The sequence below is a fragment of the Stigmatopora nigra genome, chromosome 10 (assembly GCF_051989575.1).
Source record: "Stigmatopora nigra isolate UIUO_SnigA chromosome 10, RoL_Snig_1.1, whole genome shotgun sequence".
Lineage (NCBI taxonomy): Eukaryota > Metazoa > Chordata > Actinopteri > Syngnathiformes > Syngnathidae > Stigmatopora > Stigmatopora nigra.
Window position 1 is genome coordinate 2870900 of NC_135517.1, and position 25022 is coordinate 2895921.

The 25022-nt window shown below is 37.3% G+C and overlaps 1 protein-coding gene across 2 annotated transcripts in view; it reads left to right on the forward strand.

Moving 5' to 3' along the window:
* Positions 1 to 303: 303 nt before the first annotated feature.
* cbfa2t2 (CBFA2/RUNX1 partner transcriptional co-repressor 2) overlaps positions 304 to 25022 on the forward strand; it is a 29726-nt gene continuing 5007 nt past the window's right edge. The window contains exons 1-7 of one of the 2 annotated variants that reach the window (XM_077725758.1): positions 304 to 584; positions 16031 to 16210; positions 16282 to 16526; positions 16622 to 16711; positions 20480 to 20664; positions 21290 to 21549; positions 24882 to 24967. In XM_077725758.1, the coding sequence (XP_077581884.1) occupies positions 16057 to 16210; positions 16282 to 16526; positions 16622 to 16711; positions 20480 to 20664; positions 21290 to 21549; positions 24882 to 24967 (1020 nt within the window). In that variant the 5' untranslated portion in view covers positions 304 to 584; positions 16031 to 16056. The remainder of the gene's footprint in view (positions 585 to 16030; positions 16211 to 16281; positions 16527 to 16621; positions 16712 to 20479; positions 20665 to 21289; positions 21550 to 24881; positions 24968 to 25022) is intronic. The other variant, XM_077725759.1, reaches the window with a different exon arrangement.

A 25022-nucleotide genomic window follows, 5' to 3' on the forward strand; every position in this document is an offset into this window, starting at 1 on the left:
GACAATAGGTTGGCTACGTTAAGGAACTGAGACAAAAGGCTATCAATGAGGCAAAAAGAGGGGTATGGGGGGGTTTAAAATACTTCATTCACACAAATATGCAGATGCGCACACTTTTGCTACCCTTGGCACAGCTTCATGTTTAGCCTTTAGGTGCCAAAGCAATTAGTTATGTTAATTACAGGCTCTATCTCTATGAATGAAGGCCCTACTGGATGCTTGCTTGGCCAAGAGCCATGCTGGGAGGAGGGCGGGGTTAGTGACGTCAGGTTGAGTTTGTGGGCGGGGCTTGGGGAGGCTGTGAGAGACGCCGACCCATCGCAAGCTCAGTAGCCGAAAGCGAGCACAACGGGAAGGACGTCAATAGAAGACTGAAAGGCATAACCGAGAACCGAGCGGCACAGCTTTTAGACGCATGTGTGTGCCTGTCGCTCCATCTGGGTGCCATCTGTGTCCTCGCATTGGAGGGGAATGCAAACACACGCGTGACACATGCGGATAAGAGCGACGAAGAAGACGCCACAAGTGCAGCTTTTGGACTTTCTTTAAGGGACTTTGGACACGTGGACTCTACTAGAGAGGAGGTAGGAGCGAAATGCTTTAAAAAAGATTGGTTGGCTGGTTGGATTTTTAAAAAAAATGTTGTTTTGTAGTATTTTGGCATTTTTAATTCCCTTGTGACTCCCCCGCGTCGTGCAGATGGTACAGTCCGCCTCATCCCTCCATCCTTGTCCCTTGAGTTAATGAGGAATTAATGTACAGCGCATTACAATCTGTTGCTCGTGTCTGTTTTGATGAGGTGCAAACAAAACCTTTTCATGGGATATTGTATATACATGGAATTTAGGGATAATTTACTATTGACAACAAAGCAAATAATATACCTGGGTTGTGACAGTGACGACGGTGTTGGGAATTTTCAGATGAAGACCAAAAAATTGGGAAAAAACAGCAATTGTTTTTTTTTCTTAGGAAAGAAAATGACAAAAGTAGTAGTTTTTTTTACTGGCCAACTTTTTTTGTTGTTGTATGAGTTTACTTTATTTTTTACATATTTTATTATGCTGGGGGTTGTTTTCAAATCTGCGATCTGTTTTTAATGTCTGATTCGGTTTTCATGCAAGTGACATTTTTGGTGTTCTCATTATTGATATTTTATAGTTTTTTTAAAATATTTTATTTATATTTTTTGCCAATATTAGTTGTCACAATTGCCTGATTTTTTCACATCTTTATCATAACGTCATAAATGTTGGTCTACTGTACCTAAAACATGGACAAACAACTATTGTTTACAAATATTGTTACTTTTAAGTGACTGAAAAAAAATATAATCTTGACTTCCAAGGCAAATATTAATGTCAGAATTACCCAATATTATTTGGATCAATTCCACACATCCACCTGACAACTATAATAATAATAACAATAATAATAACAATGACAATAAGTTCAAACACAACTCAACAAACAAAACAATTCTTTTGTTATGACTACCAATATTTAAAAAAAGCATAAATCTTCACTACTTTGTGTTCTTGAACACATTGACATTCTTTCTCCCTGCCAATTATTGTGAAACAATCATTAAATACCAGTTAAAACCTGATGTAATATCTTCCAATAGCAAAAATAGCTCTACATACCCATTTTAAAGTCAAAATCCCACAAAACATGAACTCATATCCCCCCCCAAAACCCCATAACCAGCTCTTTATTCCCCTTTCACAGTCCTCCTTCCCCCAAATCAAACACCTTCTCACCTAGCACTCATGATGGATGTCATATGGGAAAAAAACTAAAAAAGTGCTTTCACTCCCTTTTGCCTGTCATGTCCTCCCAATAGTCATCACTTTTATTTTCCACGTGGCAAGCAGAACCCAAGAAAGTAATCCAGGGTAGAAGACACGTGCGCATCTGGTGTGTGATCTCCAAGACATATGGACGCAAGACATAGGCTGGGAATCCGCTTTGTCCAATCTTACGCGTCCAATCTGTTCCGCAAAACCAAAATGTTTCAGGATGACGGCAAAAGGATTTTAAGTTTTGGTTACTAGGAGAAGGGAGGTCACATATGTGTTGGTTTGGGGGGGTTAGATAGGGAAAAAAACACAGAAGGGACCTGGCTAGCATCACGTCAGGTCTTTTCCGTGGGGAGATGGGAGCGACCAACTGTCGGTCCAAACAGAGACCCCCGTCTGGTTGGCTGGCCAGTGTCAGACTGCTGACAGCACACCACCACGGCGTGTGATGATGATGATGCACGGAAAAGCAGGATAAGACCAATCCATCACATTTGCAAGGAAGGCGCTTGTTAGGGTTAGTTGGGGTTTTGGTTGGTTTTGTTGTTTTTTTTTACAATGTGTGTCATTTTAGAGTGATTGTCCATTGTGTTTACATGTCGTTTATACACCCCTGCTTGCTCCCTCTTGTGTTATACAGGCTTTTTTTATTGTAATCAGCTCCATGTGTATTTAAACCCCGTGTGTTTGTGAATCCTCGTTTGACTGTCTTCTGTCAGGTTTGAGTTTGTGATTTTGAGTTCTAAGTCCTTGTTATTTTTTTTTTTAGTTTCCTGACCGTAAGTAATTCAAGTTTTGTTTGGGTCCAGTTGATTCCAGTCCTTGTAGAATGAACGTATTTCAGTTTTGCAAAGTTTCTAATAAACCACAGGTGTCAAAGTGGTGGCCTGGGGGCTAAATCTGGCCCGCCACATCATTTTATGCGGCCCGAGAAAGTAAATCACAAGTGCCGATTTACTATTTTAGGATCAAATTAAAATGAAGAGTATAGATGTCTATTAAATTTCCTGAATTTCCCCCTTTTAAATCAATAATTGTCATTTTTTAATCAATTTTTTTTCTGTGTTTTTAGTTCAAAAATCATTTTGTAAAATCTAAAAATATATTTAAAAAAAATCTAAAATAAACATTGTTTTAGATCTATAAAAACTGAATATTCAGGGATTTTAATCCAGTTCTTTTAATCTAGTTAATTAGTCGTATTATTATTCTTTTACTTAATAATCTAAAAAAATATTCTTTTTAGAATGCTGTTCAAGGTCCAAACTGCCAGTTTGTATAAATGGACAAAAAAGTCAGCTGGAATAGACTCCATCTATACAAAATCCATGAATAGATGTTAATGATTGAGTTTGCTGTTTTGTTTACCGTCCTTCTGTTGTTGCTATTTTACGAGGTTGCCATTCCGCTTTGCAGGTGTCCTATTGTCCCATCTTGTTGAAGTTTCTTTCCCACTTTGCCCTGGGCTAACTTCCCCACTAAAAAAAAAACAACCTACCACAAAAAACCTCCCCTATTATCAAGAACTTCACATCAACCCCCGTTTTTTGTCAGTACAATCTCCCTTTTTTGGAGCAGCTGCTTTAAAAACGAGGATGCAGGAAGTTCTCTATTAGTTCCAGTGGCCAGGGCTATGATATCTGACCCCCGGGGATGCTGATTGGAGGGTTGGCGTGGGGAAAAAATGTCCTTGTCGTGTCGTACTTGGCAGTGACTTTGCAAAGATGGCGTCCAGGACATTGGATTTTGGTTTGTTTTGCCATTAGATCACATACTGTTTTTTTTTTTTAACTGAGAAAATGATTAGCATTTATTAAGTGTAGCCACAGGCCTTCTCACGAGGACACGTCTAATTAGCTTTGCTACGCTCCAGACGTCTTAAAAACGATCAACTTTTTCTTGATCGGCATGGCGACCGATTAACCTCAACGTACCAGATGGTTTGTGTCACAAATCCTTGTAGGGTCAACCCGCTTGGTGATTTGGTTCTCAGAATAGCGAACATGCTCGGGAGGTTTGTTAATCATCCGAGAGCATCAAAAAAATGGAAAAAAATGATAAAAAAAAAGATGATTACATTTATTTTTGGGGATAAGTCAATGACCAAAAATATAAGCCATCTTCTCCACTAATCTTTGTTTATATATGTGACAATGTGAGCATACATTTTGTAAGATAAGATGGTAAGATAAGATGACAAATTTGCTTAGCAATTGCTTAGTCATATTGTATTAGTTTTTGAAGCTGTTTTTACAGACCTGACATACTTTTCTTCTGTATTATAGGTTTTTTTTTTTATCATTTCAATTATGTACACCGTATAAAAACTTGTGTAGTGTTTTTTAAGTTAGTTTTTTGTAAAATTGATCTCGCTTTACACATTTCACTATATAAATATAGCGTGTCGGCAAGCAATGTACCCAAGCAGTAAAGCTGTCAGCGTCATACTACAACATCTACAGAATCTTGAATTTAGTACATACATAAGGCGCACCAAATGATTGGGCGCCCTGCCCTGTCCACTTTGGAGAAAATTTTAGACTTTTAAGTGCACCCTATGTAAGTAAATATTATTATGATAATCCAAGATGGCGGCACGCGCAGTGCAGCGGCTCTTTGCTGTGACTTTTTATAATTTTTATATTCCTTATTTGTTTATTTACTGGGAAAACACACTTTATAGAGTAACACCACCCATTTCGTTATATGCAGCTGTTTAATAATGACAATAATGGCTTTTAATTTGATTAATTTATCACTCAATAATTGCAATAATGAATAAGCCCAATTGCCCAAGGTTGCCAGGTATGCGTCACTCACCATGCCTTGCCAAGATTCTACTAAAACCTTGCCGACTTTAGCCTCATTGCTAACATTGCTAAAAACGAAAGCTAACTAACTACCCACCAACCGTCTTTTTGGTGGACTTGTGGGATTGACACACCTGTACTCTCACTAATCTAAATCTGGCATACACCCACTGGGTGTGTTTGCACGTGTGTGGGTGTGCAGCAACTGTCTAAATCATTCTATCTCAGTCACCTTTACTTTACTTCCCCAAAAATAAGATTTAAAACGGACAAAGAAACGCGTGTATGAAGATAACGTCCACACAAAAAAAAATCCCAACGTTCAATGCTCATCATCCTCCACAGATGTAATTTCCCCCTGAATTTTCCAGTGCACAGCTGGCCTCTTTGTTTCACTTATCTGTCTTTCCCAGCGGCGTACAGCTGGGCTCGACTCGCCCACCCGTCTGCCGGGCGAGAGGGGGCTACGTTACCTAAAGCGTGGCCTGGATTCCACTATTTTTTTCTCTAACCCACGCCCCTCTAAGCGGGACACTTCTGTCCAGAATTGTTGCCCCGGATTAATGTCAAAGAAGAAATCAGAGGTCGTGGGATTACGGGAAAAAAAAGTGGGTCACTAGAGTTTTTGGGTAAACATCTTCGAAGCAAACCACGTGGCGTCATGGCGACATCTGCTCAGGTCACGATTCTGGGACTCGGTGGTCCCTTGACGACTCGTTCTATCTAGGTCACTCGCTATGTTTTTTACAGTTATGCTTTATGACCGAAAATTTGTACCTGTACTTGTTTGGAAATTTGGTTCAGCTGGGTTTTCTGGATCTGTACACCGGAAAAAAACATAGTTAATTTTCTCGTTGTTATATTTCCAGGGTAGGATGCCATGATTGGTGAAATTAAGGATTGGTTGGATAAGTAATTTGTTATGGAGAGGTGAGAAAGGCTTGTAAACAGATTGGTAGTTAATCCATTATCTTCATTGTGTGTTTGTTAGATAGATTGGCAGCTTTGAATTGTTCTTGTTATGTCATGGTTGTTACTTGTGTGGGTGTTCGCTTGCCATTTCACAGGTGTGTGTTTGTGTATGTAGTGTACAACACTTGGTATGTGTGGCCAATACACAAAAAACGCTGTTGTTTTCCTGCCATTTGCTGCCATCCCAAACCACAAAGCAAATATCTATGATTAGATTGTTGCTGACAGACCTCAAATTGATTGGTTGTCTGATTGAGTTTGTAGCTTAACATGATTTCATCTATCTTTATAGCACTTGTCTTCAGAGGATGTTATTTTCGAGGATTCGGCTGATGTCAGATTAACAAAAATCTACTGTGATAAGAGCTATAAAAAAGTAAAAAGGCTTTATTGTTATCATACACAGATGTGTATGACGATATTGGTGGTGTTACTCTGTAAAGTGTGTTTTCTCGGTGAAATACACCTAAATAAGTAATATAAAAATATAAAAAGTCACGGAATTGATGGTGCTACTCCACAGGGTGTGTTGTCCCAGTAAAATAAACATAAGTAATATACAAATATAAAAACGAAGACGGTGCTCGGACGTTTGGTCCCCGGTCAAATGGTGACGGAGAGTTTACTTTTGAAGCCAGCTCTCAAAATTATATTCATGAGAGTGAGTTTAATATCTAAGAGAGAGAGAGTATAATATCTAAGTACTGTTTAATATCTGAGTACTGTTTAATATCTGAGTACTGTTTAATATCTGAGTACTGTTTAATATCTGAGTACTGTTTAATATCTGAGTACTGTTTAATATCTGAGTACTGTTTAATATCTGAGTACTGTTTAATATCTGAGTACTGTTTAATATCTGAATACTATTTAATATCTAAGCATGTTTAACATCTAAGTACTGTTTAACATCTAAGTACTGTTTAATATCTAAGTACTTTTTAATATCTAAGTACATTTGACCGGCTACCAAACGTCCAGCCTACCAAACGTCCCGCCTACCAAACGTCCCGGCTACCAAACGTCCCGGCGACCAAACGTCCCGCCGACCAAACGTCCCGCCTACCAAACGTCCCGCCTACCAAACGTCCCGCCTACCAAACGTCCCGCCTACCAAACGTCCCGCCTACCAAACGTCCCGCCTACCAAACGTCCCGCCTACCAAACGTCCCGCCTACCAAACGTCCCGCCTACCAAACGTCCATCAACCAAACGTCCAGCTACCAAACGTCCAATCAACACCGAAGACAGTCACTCCCTGGAACCGAGAATCTGTCGACAACTATCCCTGACCAACTCCATTATCTTTTTACACACGACAAAAGTCTGGTATCCACCATCTATCTCCATCCAAATCTTCTCCCCCAGTTGCCCAACCACACTGGCAACACCACACAATCCTCATTCACTTCCAGAACGACATCACTTTCCTTCTTTAACTCCCCCCTCTTTATTTTCCCCCCAGTTTTTAATGGATACCGTCTGCGTCCCTCGCCAGCGGCCTCTCGCAGTTCCTCTCCCACTAAGTACAATTCCATCCCCAGGTTCCTTTTTCTTTCCACAATACGCCACACGCCGCATTACAGCTGTGTTTTTCTAATCATCCCACCGAGCAAAACGACAAGGTTACGCCGGGGCTTCTTCTTCACCATCTGCACTTTCTCACGTGGAAGTTCTTTTCTCATCCCCCACTCCTCATCCTTCACCTCTCCTTTGTCTTTATCGTCTTTGATTTCTTACCCTCTAGATACTTTTCTCACCTTTTTGGATATATAGCCCGCAAACTCCGGCGCTTAGCCCTCCCCGAACGCCATGTTGACATTGGTTTCAAGCCAAATATGTAGTCGATGGCGCAGTGAAGCAATTTCCCCAGCCAAGAAAAACAGCCTGGCTTGGAGTCTGACAGCCATGATTGTCTTTCTGATGAAACTGAATGAAAACAGTATTTTTTAGCCTTTTTTTCACCTTAGCTCCTCCCCTTTGCGTTCCATCTGCTCATAGCTAACCAACAAACCTTCTTCAGTCTCGGAGTGAATTATCATTCCATTACTTTCTACAAAAAGTGCTTTGTGGTAATGTTGAGTTTTTAATGTACTTAATAAGGGAAAGAACATATTAATTAACATATCTATATTCATGTCTAATTTGCACTAAAGTATCTGTAGTTTTTTACAGGCTTAAACCATAAACTGATTTATTTATTTAATAAAAGACAGCATATATTAATGAACATATTTATGTTAATGAACATATATATGCAAATATGTAAGATTGTAGCTAATTTCCATCTTTAGTCTCTTGTGTAGGTTGAATATAAAATATAACACATAAAAGACACATGGATGCCTACGTTGCATAGTTTTAGACGGCGTTATGATCATAATTTTGTTTGTCCAATAGCCAGGCTTGAAGATGATTGGCCAATAGGTTCAGAGACAGGAGTGGAAGTATGTTAATTTCTATTGAGTTGCAAGTAGAGAAGGTGCTATGGCTAATTTAGCACTATTTTTTTAAGGGAACTACACAGTCACCTCTAGAGCCAGCTAATGTGTTTTTTGTACAAAATCTTGTAGTGGAGGTGGACCTTTGTGTTGGAAGATTTTGTGAACTAAGTTGGTATCTGCATATTTTAAAGTATTGCCCCAGTTTAGGTGGTTGGATTGGATGGAATTGGGTTTTTGTGATTAGGTGGTTTGTCAAACATTGTTTCTAAACTTTGGTGGCACAGTGTATTAGTTTTTAACACGTGTGGCTGACAGTTTCTAGGTTTTCCAAGAATGGGTCTCTACTGTGAAGCTGTTGGAAGTCTCTGTAAGACGGAGAAGAAACCTGACACTGTTATTAAATCGATCAAAATGTCAGTGTGTCAATGGAAATAATGGAAGGCTCAGAGAAAGTTGTTACATCTGCCTCACAGTTGGGGATAATTCCCGGGTTCCAATTTCAACATTGAATGTTCTCGCCAGACCTACTTTTTTTGTTTTATTTCCTCCGGTTACTTCTTTTCTTATTTGTTTGTCTATATGACCCACTTGAATAACAGGTGACCCATATTGTTCCCAAATCTATAAAAAGAACAACCTTTAAAGGGGACGGGGCAACAATGTTGATTATTAATCTGCTTATTTCAGAAGTTGGCTGCCATTGGCTTCTAACTGTTTTGGTCTAGTAGCGACTGATCACTGCCAATCCTCCCAGTTAAAATGGTTTGGACGTTTGGCGCATTCAATGCCACTGAAAGATGAGTCTTTACAGTCAGTCTTTGGAGTTTAAATGCGATATTTTTTATTAAGATTTTGCCTTCAAAGTAACACATTTGTACTCCCTATTAAAACCATGAATATGGAGATGGAAATTGTGAATGAGAGAGCGGCTTATATGAGAGAAATTGTCAAATTCAACGATTTTAAGGCAATTTTTAGTGTGGCTTATACGAATATGCGCCTAATATGCGAGAAAATTTGGTATATATAAAATATTTTTTTAAATTAGAGAAATAGAAAATAGAAATAGAAAAATTGTGAATCAGGGGGCAACTTATACGAGAGAAATTGTCAAATTCAACGATTTTAATGCAATTTTTAGTGTGGCTTATACGCGGATGCGGCTAATATGCGAGAAAATAAGGTATTTATGTATTTTGAAATTAAAAAGAAATAGAAATAGAAAAATTGTGAATCAGGGGCCGGGCTTATACTTGAGAAATTGTAAAATTCAACGTTTTTAAAGCAATTTTAAGGGTTCGGCTTATGCACAAATCTGGCTAATATGCGATAAAATATGTTATAAATACATTTTTAAATTAAAGAAATAGAAAAATTGTGAATCAGGGGGCGGCTTATACGAGAGAAATTGTCAAATTCAACGATTTTACGGCCATTTTAAGGGTACGGCTTATATGCAAGAACATTTGATAGTTAAGAGTGAAGTAATATTGTGTGTTTACTATCAGTAGGAACCAGTTTTCCCAGTCCTGCCTATAAAGTATCGTTATAGCGCAACTCCGTAAAAATAACCAAATTGTATCATGAACAATCAACAGTCTCATCATGTCCCCAATGAACTGTTGTACTGCACAATCTGGATCTAATGGACCAAAGTCTTTAGCCAGCTGGGACCTCCAACAATCACCTGTGAAGGGAGACATGGAGGGTGGACGAAAACCAGGAATTAGCTATAACCCCCCCTACATCCCGCTTTCACATTTTAGGGAGCGATTGGGAGCACATGAGGGTCTTCTGAGGAAAGGGTGGGTGGGGGGGGGGGGGGGGGGTGGCGTTTGGTTGGTTGTCGCGGGGAAGCAAAACCACTGAATACGAGCGAGTGGACTTTAATGCCAAGTAGACAAAGGACGCACCTGGTCCTCGTCCGTCCATGCACAAGCGCCACAATGCAACGCACATCTGTTCCTCTGTCGTGTGCTCCCTCTTGACCTACACGCACAAAAACCACGCAAACACACACACACACACACATGTTGTCAATGTAGGAATTGCAAGGCAGTTCTAGTCCATAGCACGTGCTGTTCTTGGTGTCGGGTTGTTGTGCTTCTAAAACTTCGCTGCCACTTTACTGGTGGGTCGGGTGGGCTGTTTTCAAATGTTTTATGGGATGTTTGTGGTGGCGTGTTTTTTGGGGTTGCAATTGCTACTTGTGGGGAAGTTTTAAATGTTGTCTTGACTTATTTTAAGGCTCAAAGCACTGATTTTTCTAAATTGGAAACGACATTTTTTGTTCCGGATATGGTAATAATGTAAGATTCTGTTAAAATAGGTTAAAATGTAGAATGAAATTATTTTGAAAAGTGCTGTTTTAACTTTAAGAAAAGCCTGGCAACCCACTAGGCTTATAAATCACCCTAAGCACACTTTTGGACAGGAAAAATTAATTGATATAACAACAAAATACATAACAATTTTACAGTTATTTATGACTACATTTACATGAAGTAAAATTCAATAAATTGGAAAAAAATATTTTAAAAAAATGCAAATATATGATTCAAAATGGAAATTAATAAAAAATAAAAAACTGTTTAAAAATTTTAAATTAATAAATACAACGAATAGAATAGCCTGGCAAACCACCAGGCTTCTAAACAGAAAAATAAATTAATTTTACAACAAAATATAAAAATTATACGCTTATTTATGAGTACATTTACATAAAATATATATCAATGAATTGAAAAAATGTATTTTTAAAAACTAATAATATACAATTAAAAACATCAGGCAATTCTACAAACTAAAAAAACATTTATAAAAAACTAAATAAATAAACACAATGAATATATTCAATACATTTTTGAATTTGGCTTTTCCCATATTTTTGCCTTAGTCACCAAAACAAGGAATCGAACCCATCACCTTTTGGGTTCATAGACAACTACTCAACCCAAATGTGTTTTACAGACAGTTCTGATATGAACCCAAGTGTCCGTGAATCCCCCCAATGGTTATGAAGTGTGTCACTGATAAATGATTGCGGCCTGCATTACATCTCTTCACACCTCATCTTTAAGAGATAGCAACTACCATTGGACGTCAACTTTAGAGTGAAAACATCTGCGTGATAAACCACACACATACTCTATTTACACGTCTCATTATGCGTCGCTTATCTGGCGTTTTACTCATTTCGCATTAAATGGAACGGTCGCTCGTCGGATTGTTTTTTTTTTCCGCCTTGTTTGCACTCATCAGTCATCAATGTCATCATGTTTTAATGCGCAACTGCGTCACCTGAAGCCGAACAAACGAGCAGCACCTGGCTAGCAACCAAAGGGACAGATGTGCCTTCTCTTTTGGTTGCTATGGTAACAATTGTTAGGACATGCTAAGCTCAGGTAACCTGATGTTAAATGTCAAATGGAGGAAGACTTTTAACTTGACTTTTGGCTTAAAAAATTACAACAAAAAGGAAAATTGGCATAGAAAACAATGCAAAATATGTGTTTGTTGATTGCATGTTTTCCCAATAATACAAAAAAAAGGAATATAAGTAATATTAAATTATAAAAAGTTACATGTTGTCAAGGTAAATTCTAAAAGATTGCACTATTTAAGATATTGCATGTTAATTTAATTTAACATTATTGAAAGTATTGTGATTGTAAATTGTCAATTTTTAAGATGTGGTAAGTTGAATTATATGTACACAAATAAAGTTAATTTGGGGTCATAGTAATACTAAAATGAATCATATTTTCCCAAGTTAACCTCTACAATGTTAAATTTTGTACTACATTGGCCTGTCATGTACTTATAATCTAAATAATCATTATTTATAATCATAAATTATCATTAAATATTTTTTAACACTCATTTGAAGCCAAATTATAGCCTAGAGAGAGCAAAGAGAAAATAAAATTGGGTCATTGGGGCTTAAAATGATTATAATAAATAAGATTAGGTTAGTTTAGAACTTTATTTCATCCCATATTTGGGAAATTTCTTGGTTGCAGTAGCAATACAGACACAGAAGACAATGTAGACCTAGTTAAAAAAAAACTAGATACCTAAATGCTATAAAAAAAGACACTAAACAAGCTAGAGCGGCGCCATCTTGATTGCAGTAGCAAAAACGGACAGATACAATAAAAACATGTTGCTTTAATTAACTAAAGTACACATTTGTTAAATTCATATTTAACATTGTCCATTTTTCTATTTACAGCATTTTTTTTAGTTTATTGTTAATTAACCTTTTATACTGTAACCGTTTATAGTTAATTAACCAATTATCCAAAATAAAGTAGCTACTTTCCATAATAAAACCACAAATAATTCTAGTTTTTACAATTAAATTAACCACAAAAAATGACTTCTGCCCCCCATATAGCAAAATAATCATCAAGCTAATATTTTAGCGATGCTCAATAACCAGAAATTAGCTGACTTTGAAAAAATTCTACAATTCAGCCTGATTATCTAGTGCGACCCATCTTGACAAGGCGTTGTTTGGGTTTTTCACCATGTTGACACCAAGGCCATATGTTCCCTTGATTGTGTTATTGAGATGTCAGTCTCATTTCCTGACCATACGCAAGTGTGTGTGCGAGTCCAAGTCCGCATCCTACTGTGCACTGGCATAGCGTTGATATACAAAATGTACGTACGCCCATATGTTCCTACGCCCCGTGTTGGCGAACAGGTGGAGCCATGATAGCCAAGCCGCAGTGTGTCGTCGAAGAAGGAGGACGAACAGTCAAAGATGTTGCTGTTGCGTGACAGATGGGCGACGTGGGGGGGCCGGGTTGGCTTTTCGGGATTACGGATGACAGAAGCTGGTGAAGCCGTGTTTTTGGTAAACATCGTCTACTGTGGATGTTTTTTATTGTTAGGGGGGTTTTAATGGTAGTGGCATGCTAGTGATTAGTGTGTTGTTTAACTACAAAATGTACTGTTTGTGTATGGAAAAGGGTCAAAGGTGGTGTATGGGGATTTTAAAGGATTTAGTATAAAAGTAGAAATGGATAATGATTGGAAGATGTTTGTATTTTGGTGCATGTTTGGTGGGTTTTTTTATAGATGTTGGCATAGATTTTTTGGTTGATTTATTTGATTATTGGTTGCAAGGAATTTTGAGAATTGTTGAAAACTAATCAAATTAGTTGATTCATTTTTTGAGTCATTTTTTATCAAGTTTGTATCTATTTATTTTTATTTTAAATACTTTGGAAAAAGTTTTAAGTAGTTATTTTTATTTAAAAAAAGGGAAAATCTTTCAGTAATTAATTTTATTTTATTTATATTTAGTTTCTTTAATTAGTTAAAATCAATTCCTTTTTTAGTCAAATGTAAAATAAATATGTCTAATTCAGATGAAGAAAACAAAGAAACAAATATTTAATCTAAAATATCCAATCTAAAATAACTAATTGTTAGCACACCTGAAACCATTTATACCCTCTACCGGCTAACCTTTCACCTACAGGCAACAATAAGTCCGCAATAAATTCATGAGCCAAATGCCTTTATAAAGTTTGATGCATATACATTCCTAAAATATACCTACCAAATTTAATTTTGTTTCACCCACAAATAACCGAGAAGTAGCCATTTTAGCCAGTGTACTCACCATCAAAAACAACAAAACAAGTGTGCACTAACCAGAAAATAACAAAAACAACTAAAACACCAGCCCCAATTGGCTTAGGAAAAAAAACACAAAAAAATGACAACTAACCTAGTCAAAAAAATCTGATCCAAATTCCCCATTTTCAATATAGTCAGGCTTATCAATCAATACTTTGATACCCCACTTTGTAGACTTGTGTGTAGCTCCAGTTTTTTTTACTAGTTCTACAATGTCTTCTGTGTCTTTATTGCTTCTGCAACCAATAAATTTCCCCAAAATCTCCCAAATACAGGACAAAATAAAGTTCTAACCTAACTTAATATAAAGTTTCCTTTACCCCATTCCAGCCTTTAACCATCTCCAATCCCTAAAAACCCTCGTGAGACCCCGACTCTGCCTCCATTGTGGTCCTCCGTCCGTTCACATCTTAACCCCCCAACTACCCCCCATCTTTATAAACTTGGGAACCTGTCGCACGAGGCCGCGTAGAGTTCATGGTTCCCTGAAAGAGACATAAAGAGCGCCATTGATAGCGAGGCCACTTTGAAAAAGCATGAAACCGTATTTAAAAGGCCCTGAACTATGACCTCTCCGGGCTTTGCGTGTCTATTAATCGTCCTTTCTTGAAGCACTTAAAAAAGTCTGATCCACTCCAAATGGAGATGCCGGTACCCGGGGAGGGGGTTTTAAAAAAAGGGGGGGTGCCATGCCGCCTTGGTGGACACAAAGGGGTCTCCTTATGCCGCATAAATGACGCCCCCCCCCCTCCCGGTGGTACTCAAACAAGGACCATGCTCCCTTATCTGGTGGTCTTATTCAGCCTTGAAAAGTTGCGTTTAACATTCAAAAGCTCGGGCGATCTTGTTAGTAAAGCGTGAAATAGTCCCGCCCCCCTTTTCTATCTCGCGGCGCACCATCAGAAACTCACCCCTAACCCCCCCGCACCCCTCCGCCATTGGTTTCTTGGCCACAGTACTCAATGAAGGGGTATTCTTCGAGGTATACAATAGCATTCTTTAACATTTCTTCTGTTAGTGATCTGAATGGTGGGGAATGAGGAGCTAAACTTTAGACATCTGGCTCTTTGATTGGTTGGGGGGTGGAGGGAGGGGCTTAATGCTGAAAACTGGGAGTGAGAAGGTTTTTTGGGGGGTTTTAGGTCTAAGGGTATGTTCGTTTTAGATGTATGGGAATTGTGATTTGATTTTATTGAGGGGATTAGGGAAAAATATGGATGTATATATTTGATGTTTCAGTTGTGATTTTTTGTGTTGAGTATTCAGGGTTGTAATGAACTGGAGGAAACACTAGGGTGGGTTTTATTTTTTATGTTGCTGTTACATTAGAATCAAGTTAGTATTATAGAAGAGAAAAATGTATTGCAGTATTATCTTGCATATATACTGTATATGTAGCTAAATTGTTGGTCTGAATCAAGAGTAGGGCTTATATGCGCATAAATTCGACTTGACATGCATAAAACTGCAAGGTGACAAAGATATAATGCAAGAGATTACGGTCATTTATTTCAAAAAAAGAAAAGATAAACGGATAAAACGCTTAACAACATTTATTTTGACATTTATGAATGAAATTCAAGAAAAAAATTAATCTTTTCTGGCATAAAATCTGAAAAAAGTCACTTGCGCTTGTCATTACGCACACCCTTTTGTACTCCCTATTAAAACCATGAACATGGATGTGAAAATTGTGAATCAGGACAGGTTATACGAGAGAAATTGTCAAATTCAACCATTTTAAGGCCATTTCAAGTGTACGACTTATACGCAGAGGCGGCTTATATGCGAGTAAAAATGCTAATCAAGACAAAACTATATTAATCAGTCTTCTTGCTCATTTTTTGTGTTTTTCTGATGGACTGCAATCTAAATTGTAAAATTCAACAATTTTAGGGCCATTTTAAGTATACGGCTTATACTCGGAGCCGGCTTATATGCGAGTAAAAATGCTAATCAAGACAAAACTATATTAATCAGTCTTCTTGCTCATTTTTTTGTGTTTTTCTGATGGACTGCAATCTAAAATGGAAAATTCAACCATTTTAGGGCCATTTTAAGTATACGACTTATATGCAGATGCGGCTTATATGCGAGTAAATATAGTAATCAATACAAAACGGTATATTAATCAGTCTTGCTCATTTTTTGTGTTTTTCTGAAGGACTTCAATATAGTCAATGGTTCAATTGTACTCTGACATTACTCAAAAATTCCACAAAACCCTTAAAAGTCCATCATTACTGATTAATTTGTCATTTCCTCCCATTTACAATTGGTACAAAACAATACATTCTCCAAGGCCAACCACTAACATAGCCCCTCCCCTTCTTTCCTTTCCTTGCAGACATTGTGGAGAAGACGAGCCCTGCCATGCCCGGTTCTCCTGTGGATGCTAAGACTCATTCCAGATCAGCTCCCAGTAGCAGCAGCAGCGTAGCCGCCGTTGCCGCCGCCATCATCATGCCCCCCCTGCCCTCCATCAACCCCAGCGCCCCGCGTCTGGCTTCCTTCTCCACTACATCACGTACGTCCGACACATAAAAATATCAACACGGCGCCCTAAGTCATCATTTTTTCCATTTTTTTTTTGACAAGTAGTGACCAACGGGAATCACCATTCGCCACCGACTCTGAGCGCCGTGCCTTCGCCGCCGCAGCGCTACAGCAACGGACCTTCTTCATCCTCGTCGTCGTCGCTGGCTAATCAGCAATTGCCGGCTACCTGTGGAGCAAGGCAGCTAAGCAAACTTAAGAGATTTCTAACCACGTTGCAGCAGTTTGGAAACGATATTTCGCCGGAAATTGGCGATAGTGTTCGCAACTTGGTGTTGGCTTTAGTGGTAAGTCCTCACACACAAAAAAACGTAAAAAAATGACATGTTTTAGTTAAATAAATTCATGTTTTTGGTGTTATTATTTGTTTTTTTTTTGGTAGAATTCAACGGTGACCATCGAGGAGTTTCACTCAAGGCTTCAGGAGGCCACTAATTTCCCCTTGAGACCGTTTGTTATTCCTTTTCTCAAGGTAAGACACTTATATTTGACCTTCTTGAATGTAAAATATGGTGTTGTTTTTGCTTGGTCTACATCCGATGTAGTTTTAAAAAAGACCTTTTTGTGTTTTTGTTTGGTTTTAAAACACAAGCTTGGCTCGTATAGTTTAGTTTGACCTTCCATGGGACTTCCGGGCCAAAACATTTGGAGCAATAGCTGAATTGAATGTTTTTATTGGCATTACATAAGAATACAGTAATCCCTCGATTATTGCAGTTTATGTAGACCAAGTATGTCCACAATAATGAAAAACCGCAAAGTAGGGTCACCCTTATTTAAAAAATAATAATAATTTTGGATTTTAGTGCTTCAGTGTGGATTTTCACATTTTTTAGGAACTTACAAAAACATTTAATTTAAAAAAAATACTGTAATGAGATTTTTGAGAAAAATTATCACTTATTTGGTGGTTGTCCTTTCTCATATAAAAATATTCTGTAAAATAATCATGTATTATTGCTTTTATAATGACCATTGATGATGGTACAGGAATAATTATATGTTTAATTGAAAAATATTATATGCAAAATTATATCATGATATATGTTATTAATATATGTAATTTTCTTTGCAACTTTCCTTAAAAAACAAATTCGACAAATACTTCTATTGACAATGGCAAAAGTAAATATACATATTTTTTATGGATTATTAAATTTTGCTCAGCCATTCCCCATAAATATTAATATAAAATCTAAATACACCCTATTTATTATTTATATCTTACCCATATTAGCTAGCTCAGACAAAAAAAATCCACTATAAATATTCAAATATACAATAACAGAAGTTAAAAAGTATACAATACATTGAAAACACACTTAAAAAAAAAAAATATATATATATATATATATATATATACTTATGTGAAATAATAATACCAATAACATTCATGACACTAGAGGTCAAAACACTCCAAACTACACCAACCCTAAACAGCCACTTATACTACTTTTAGTACCCTTGATAGCGAGCATGGTGCCCCCCACCAACCCGGCATCCTTATCTGCCCTTTTTTTAAAGGGCCGGCGTCCCAAAGGTGAATCCCCTCGACCCCGTGAAAGCATTTCCCTGAGCAAACGCTTCCTCCAAACGCTTTAACCGCCTTGATTTGCGCGCCGACCTGATGCACAACAGATGACGACTCGTGTTTAAATGACCCCCCCGAGAGACCCTCTTTGTAACCGGGAGACGTTTCTTGGCCCCTCCCTCTCTCTCTCTTTTTCTGGCTTCTAAAAAACAGGCCGTAAATCTTCTCTCTTTGCGGCTCTTTTCTCCACGTTTACCTCTTCCTCACCTCCATCCGTCTGTCCCGAGAGTGAAAAAGCTACGTTGCTTTGGCTAATTTACGACAAGATGGGCTTGGGGGCGGGGCTTAAGTTCATTCTCTCAAGATGTGGGGGACTTGGTGGGCAGATGGGGGGGAAATTGAAAGTCGGAAGTGTGAAACATGCCTATAAAGTCTTCTCTTTCACTCCATTTTTCTTCTTTTTTTCCCTTTTTTTTTGAAGGGCTCTGGTTGTCGCTGTGCCGGGAAAAGCGCTCCGTCGACCATGTCCGTTGGCTTGGTGTCAAACTGGTGGCCTGGGGGCCAAATCTGGCCCGCCGCATCATTTTGTGTGGCCCGGGAAAGTAAATGATGAGTGCCGACTTTCTGTTTTAGGATCAAATTAAAATGAAGAGTATAGATGTATATTAAATTTTAGGATTTTCCCGCTTTTAAATCAACAATTGTCATTTTTATCATTTTTTCTGTTTTTAGTTCAAAAAATATTTTGTAAAATCCAAAAATATATTTTAAAAAAGCTAAAATAAACATTGTTTTAGATAAAAAAAAACTGAATATTCCGGGTTTTTAATCCAGTTATTTTAATCCATTTATAAAAAGATAATAAGAACGGGATCAAAATCCCTAAATATTCTGTTTTTTATTGATAAAAACTGTTTTTTTTTAACTATTTTTCTTAGTAAAGGAAACATCTAATAATCATTTGTTTTTCATTTCAAATAAAAACACTTTATTAATTTATATTCAAATTAAAGTGGAAAGCCGAAAATGTTTTTATATATTAATTTTTAGATTTTACAAAAAGCTTTTTGACCTAAAAACACCCCAAAAAATGCAATTATTGATTTAAAAAGGGAAAAAACAGGAAATATAATATACATCTATAATCTTCTTTTGAATTTGATCCTAAAACAGAAAGTTAGCACTCATGATTGACTTTCTCGGACCGCACAAAATGATGTGGTGGGCCATATTTGGCCCCAGGGCCGCCACTTTGACACCGATGGGCAAGGGGCTCGGGGTTTGACCACCCTTTTTTTCCTCTCTTTGGACACTTTAGTCTTTACGGGAACAATTTGGGGAAGATCCCTATTTTAGTTCCTAGTCAAAGCAAGGCAATTCTTGATAGTTCACGCAGTTCGATGGACTTAAATGGAGTTTTGTCACGCTCTTCCCATTTGTTTTCATTCTTTGATTCAATGTTTTCAAAACGGCTTTGACGCCAAGGAACATATTTTACAGTTAAAAAAAAATAGAAATATTCACGTACCGCCAAATAAAAAAGTCGTAAAAGTCTTATAAAGTAAAGCGTTTGGGATGGATCTAAGACAGGGAAGGGACTATTTGTAGGACAATAAAAAAAAACATTTATGTGTAGTTTGTGGATATAAACAAAAGAAAATCTGCAAAGTATGACTAAAGAGTGTTTCCTTTAAAGTCTATTTTTCTAAGCTTTGTAACTCCGAAGATTTTACTTTTAAAGAGAATTTTATGGGGAAAACAAACTTATTTAAGCTTAATAATGTTTTTGACATATTTTTTTAGTATTTTTCTTTTTTAAATCCTGCTTTATTTGTTTGGAAATTGTGGTATTTTTGTTTTGTAACATTTTATGAGTCATCAAAATGAAGCTTTCAGATTTTGGTGAAATATAAATATATTTAAAAAAAACAGACTTTTAGAAGACTTTACATAAATGTAGAATATGGTAAAGAGTAAAAATGTAGTATTTTTTTCAAATACTTTAAAAAAATGTCATGTGCAAAGTTTAATAACTGAAAGTATATAAACACATTATTTAGAGACCGTATTTTTTTGCATATACGGCATATTTGTCACTAAAAAACGACGACTGAATCGAGGGTAAGGCTTATATGCGCATAAATTAGACTTGAAAATATATTCAAAATAGAGAAAAGATAAACAGTTTAAACACTTAACAAAACTAATTTCGACCACTATGAATTAAAATCAAGAAAAAAATAAACCTTGAAAAAATCACTCCTGCCTGCCATTGGTTATACAAGACATTTTTTGGGCAATTTTAGGGTGCGGCTTATATGCGAATACGACTAATACGCCAAAAAAAATACAGTAGCCATGCTAATAGTCAAGTACTACATAACAATGCATCCCAAAAACTGAACCCACATTACTTGATAACAAATACTCTCCCAGTTTCAAAATTCTTCCCAAAATTAAACAAAAAAAACCTTCCTTGGTTTTATTTACTCAGCAGGGAAAGGAAGTGGCGTAATTGCAAGCACACTAACGTCTGCTCCTAATTACGAAGGACCAAGAAAAAAAATTGAAATGTAGAGGACAGGATGGAGACAGAGTTTCTGGAAGAAAAAAAAAACTAAAAGAAACTTGCATAGCAGCTAAAAAACTTCATTGTAAAATGTTTCCAAAGCCTTCTAAACAGCTTTTCTTGTTTTTGTCAACTCTCAGGCGAACCTTCCTCTTCTCCAAAGAGAACTTCTCCACTGCGCACGTGCAGCCAAACAAACTCCGGCTCAATACCTGTCCCAACACGAGCACCTCTTGCTCAGCACGACCATGGCGTCCTCCCCGGACTCTTCCGAGCTTCTCATGGAGCCTTCGGACGCCGGTGTCAAGAGGCCTAGCCCCAGCAGGTGAGCCCGGACCGCCTAACTCAGATTTGGTGGGCAAACTACGGCCTGCGGGCCAGCTACGGCCCGCCAGGTGTTTTAATCCGGCCCGCCGACGTTGTCCAAATAGTTTTTTTTTATATTATTTTTTATATTATTTTTTATATTATTTTTTATACTATTTTTTATATTATTTGTATATTATTTTTAATATTACTTTTTATATTACTTTTTATATTATTTTTATATCATTTTTTATTATTTTTTATGTTATTTTTATTTCTTTCCCCAAGATGGCGCCGTCACGCGGAAGCCAGTGGCAGTAGCTCTGTCCACTCTTATTTATTTTTCTTTTTTAATGACATTTTAATATTTCTTAATACATTCCTTTTTACTTTACTTTGTAGTACTTTATACTTTTGACTTTAATGATAAGTGATGAGTATGTTAATACTTTAATCCTGTTTTTCTGTTTATGTTTCATCTGTACTGTTAACAGATGCACTTTTTTATACGTATCAAATCTTGTGCTGACCCCGCCCATCTGTCACATTTTTAAAGTCAATATGGCCCCTGGGCCCAAAAGTTTGCCCACCCCTGGCCTAACTTGAGGCCTCAACCTCAACAATGACCCTCCGACTGTTTTCAGGGTGAAGGAAAACGGCTTCCACGAACGCGCCCCCATCGCCATGGAACCGGCCGCCAAGCGTATTTGCACCATCAGCCCGGCTCCCCGCCACAGCCCGGCGCACCCGCACCCGTTGCCGTTGAACGCCCAGCTGCACCCGACGCCGCCACCCCTGCAGCACTACGCCCTGGACGACATTGCAGCGCCACACGTCCTTCACCGAGAGCACAGCCAGCGCATGTTGGACATACGAGAACTCAAAGACAGACCGAGGTTGCCAGGTAATTTGTAGTCATGTTAATTCTATTTTGGCGGTCCCTCCTGTGTGTTATGCTAATTTATTTTTGCAAGGCAAGGGTTGGTTCGCGAGCCACGTTAACGTCAACTCGATTTCATGTGGGTCGGACCATTTTAGATATAATATTAAGATTTTTTTTTATAAATGGATTAAAATAACTGGATTAAAAGCCCTAAATATTCAGTGTTTTATAGATCTAAAATAATGTTGAATTTAGCTTTTTTTAAATATATTTTTAGATTTCACAAAATTATTTTTGAAGTAAAAACACAGAAAAAAATGTATTAAAAAATGACAATTATTGATTTAAACAAGGGAAAATCAGGAAATTTAATATACATCTATACTTTTTGTTTGAATTTGATCCTAAAACAGAAAGTCGGCACTCATTATTCACTTTCCCGGGCCACTCAAAATGATGCGGTGTGTTTAGGCACATCATGTAAAAACAACAATTAATACATCAACTCTGCTTTCAGCTTTAACAAAAAAGTTTGAGTTTACACACTTTATATGAAAAAAAATATTACACTATTATGATCCAACAGTCATTTCTGACCACTATAAAAAACAATCAACTCTCAATAATGCACGATTTGGACAAACATAGCGAGAGAATCTAAACATAACCACCCACACATCCACAAATCACACTTTTAGAAGGATTATCATAGTTAACAAATTCAGAAATAAGGGGACATTTGTCCAATTGTCCAAAAAAACCGTTTTTCTCCTTGTTGTTTGCTTAAAAGATAACTTAATGCTAACCGCTACCTATGCGACAATATAAAAAGCTCACTTCTAACTCGCTGTTTTGAACAAAAGACGCCTGTTTTTCTCCTTCATTTTTATGACCTAGCCCCCTTAATTAAGGGCGGTCTCCTATGTTTGCATAGTGGCGCCTCAACGAAACAAAACTCGCCGTATCGTCCTCGCGTCCTCGCTTTTAAACAGAAGTGCGGTGTCCACAAACTCTGGCGTATATCTACCCTCCATTTTCAGGGGGTCTTGTCAACTCAGGTTGGAAATGGCAGTAGCTCACAAGCACGTACACACACACACACCCTAAATATGTTCTTGGGGAAGGCGCTGTGTTTACGAGGTCTCGGTCCTTCGTCTCGCGGCCTCCCGCCCGCCTGTCGCCACTTAAATAAAGACACACACACACATATATATATATACACACACTAGTCCACACACGTTTTGGCTTTGAACTGATGAATGCTGATGAGAAACAGGAGGCCGTTGTGAGTAGGGGATTCTATGGCTCGAGAGCCATATGTGGCTCTTTCCATGGATTAATATAGCTCTTCAATATCCTTGTGAGTTAAAGTATGGAAATCAGACCTGAGTTTATTCATAATTTAGTTTTTAATTACTCATCTAATTAATACTGATTGATTAGTAACAGTATAACAATGTTGTTAAAAGAAATTTAGAGACTTATTGTGATTAAAAAGGGGTGAAATGACCCAAAAAAAACAGGAAAAAATTGCATATTTTCATATATTATGGAAATCAGACCCAAGTTTATTCATAATTAAGTTTTTAATTACGCATATCATTAATATTGGTTGATTAGTAACAGTATAACAATGTTGTTAAAATAAATTGGAGACTTATTGTGATTAAAAAGTGGTGAAATGACCCAAAAAAACAGGAAAAACTGCACATTTTCATATATTATGGAAATCAGACCCAAGTTTATTCTTAATTAAGTTTCTCATTATTCATCTCTTTAATACTGATTGATTAGTAACAGTATAACAATGTTGTCAAAAGAAATCGGAGACTTATTGTGATTAAAAAGTGGTGAAATGACAAAAAAAACAGAAAAAAATCGCACATTTTAATATATTTTTACTTTTAAATTCTGAGAATGGCTCTTTACAAATAACATTAGAAAATAAGAATAGTTTATAGCTCTATATTTCAAAAACCCTGCCTTATAGGAATAATTCTTGTCGACTATTTGTTTCCGCGTTCAACCAAAATTGTCTTTGTCGAGTGTGTGTATGGGCATGTAGTGTGTGCATGTTTTTTTATATATTTTTTTTATATGATCACAAACATTGCACGGCTGGTTGTGTTTAAATATCTGAGCCACTGCATTCAGTCTGAGTGTCTCCCTACTGGAATGCTGGGAGCTCCGCAAAAGGGGGAGGGAAAGGAGGGTGCCAGCAAAAGACATTTGGAGAGTGTGTATAAGTGTATAAATGTGTGTGTATATGTGTGTGTGTGTGTTGGTTTGACAGCTGACTTCCAGATGTGCTCTGGCTCCGGGTGCCGAAAGTCTGTTTCGCATCATGGGGCTTCTCTTTTCCTCTTTTGCTCAGCCTTTTTTCTCATCCTTCATCTTGCTCTTCATTTTTATTTTTCCCCTTTCCCTTTGTGCCCCAGTGATGATGTCATCTCAGTGCAAGGGTGTCAAACTCATCTTTTTAAACGCATGCTTTCCTTTAAAAGGCGATTGTCTGATGGATAGGGAGAATGGAATTGAAGTGATTAGTGGTTGAGACACTGTTTTTTTGTGTTGTTGTTTAGGAACTTGAGGGTAAGGTTGTTAGATGAAGAAAATTGGCATGACAAGGCTGTATAAAACTGTATTGGTGTGTGTGTGTGTGTGTGATTTTGTGTGTTTTTTGTGTGTGTTGTATTTGTAATTGTTTATTTTTGACCTACACAAGGGACTAAATCAAGGGTGTCAACTTGATTTCAACTGGGTTGGACTATTTTAGATATAATATTTAGATTTTTTTTAATAAATAGATTAAAAGAACTGGATTAAAAGCCCTGAATATTCAGTTTTTTTTATAGATATAAAACAATGTTTATTTTAGATTTTTTTATAATATATTTTTAGATTTTACAACATGATTTTTGAACTAAAAAACAGAAAAAAAATGATTAAAAATGACAATTATTGATTTAAAAGGGGGAAAATCAGGAAATTTAATATACATCTATACTCTTCATTTTAATTTGATCCTAAAACAGAAATTCGGCACTCATGAATTACTTTCTCGGGCCGCAGAAAACGATGCAGTGGACCAAATTTGGCCCCAGAGCCGCCACTTTGACACACATGTCGACTAAATAATTGAAATTAGCCTTCAGCTACAATCTTACATATTTACATATACATGTTCATCAATATGCTGTGCTTTAGTGGGGAAAATGCAAAGAAAATGAAAAAAGTAACAAATAATATGTGTAAGAACATTGTGTTACAGATCGGAATGATGATTAAAGAGTTTACTAGCTCTACATTGAGAATGTTAATTATTGCTGTCGCCTGTGTGCGTTTTTGATCAGGCACAAACGGGGGCTACCGTGAGGAGCCCGTTGACCACAGGCTGACAGACCGCGAGTGGGCCGATGAGTGGAGGCATCTGGACCACGTAAGTGTTGATTCTGTTTCCTCTCATTGCCTAAGACAGTCATTTAGATTTAAAA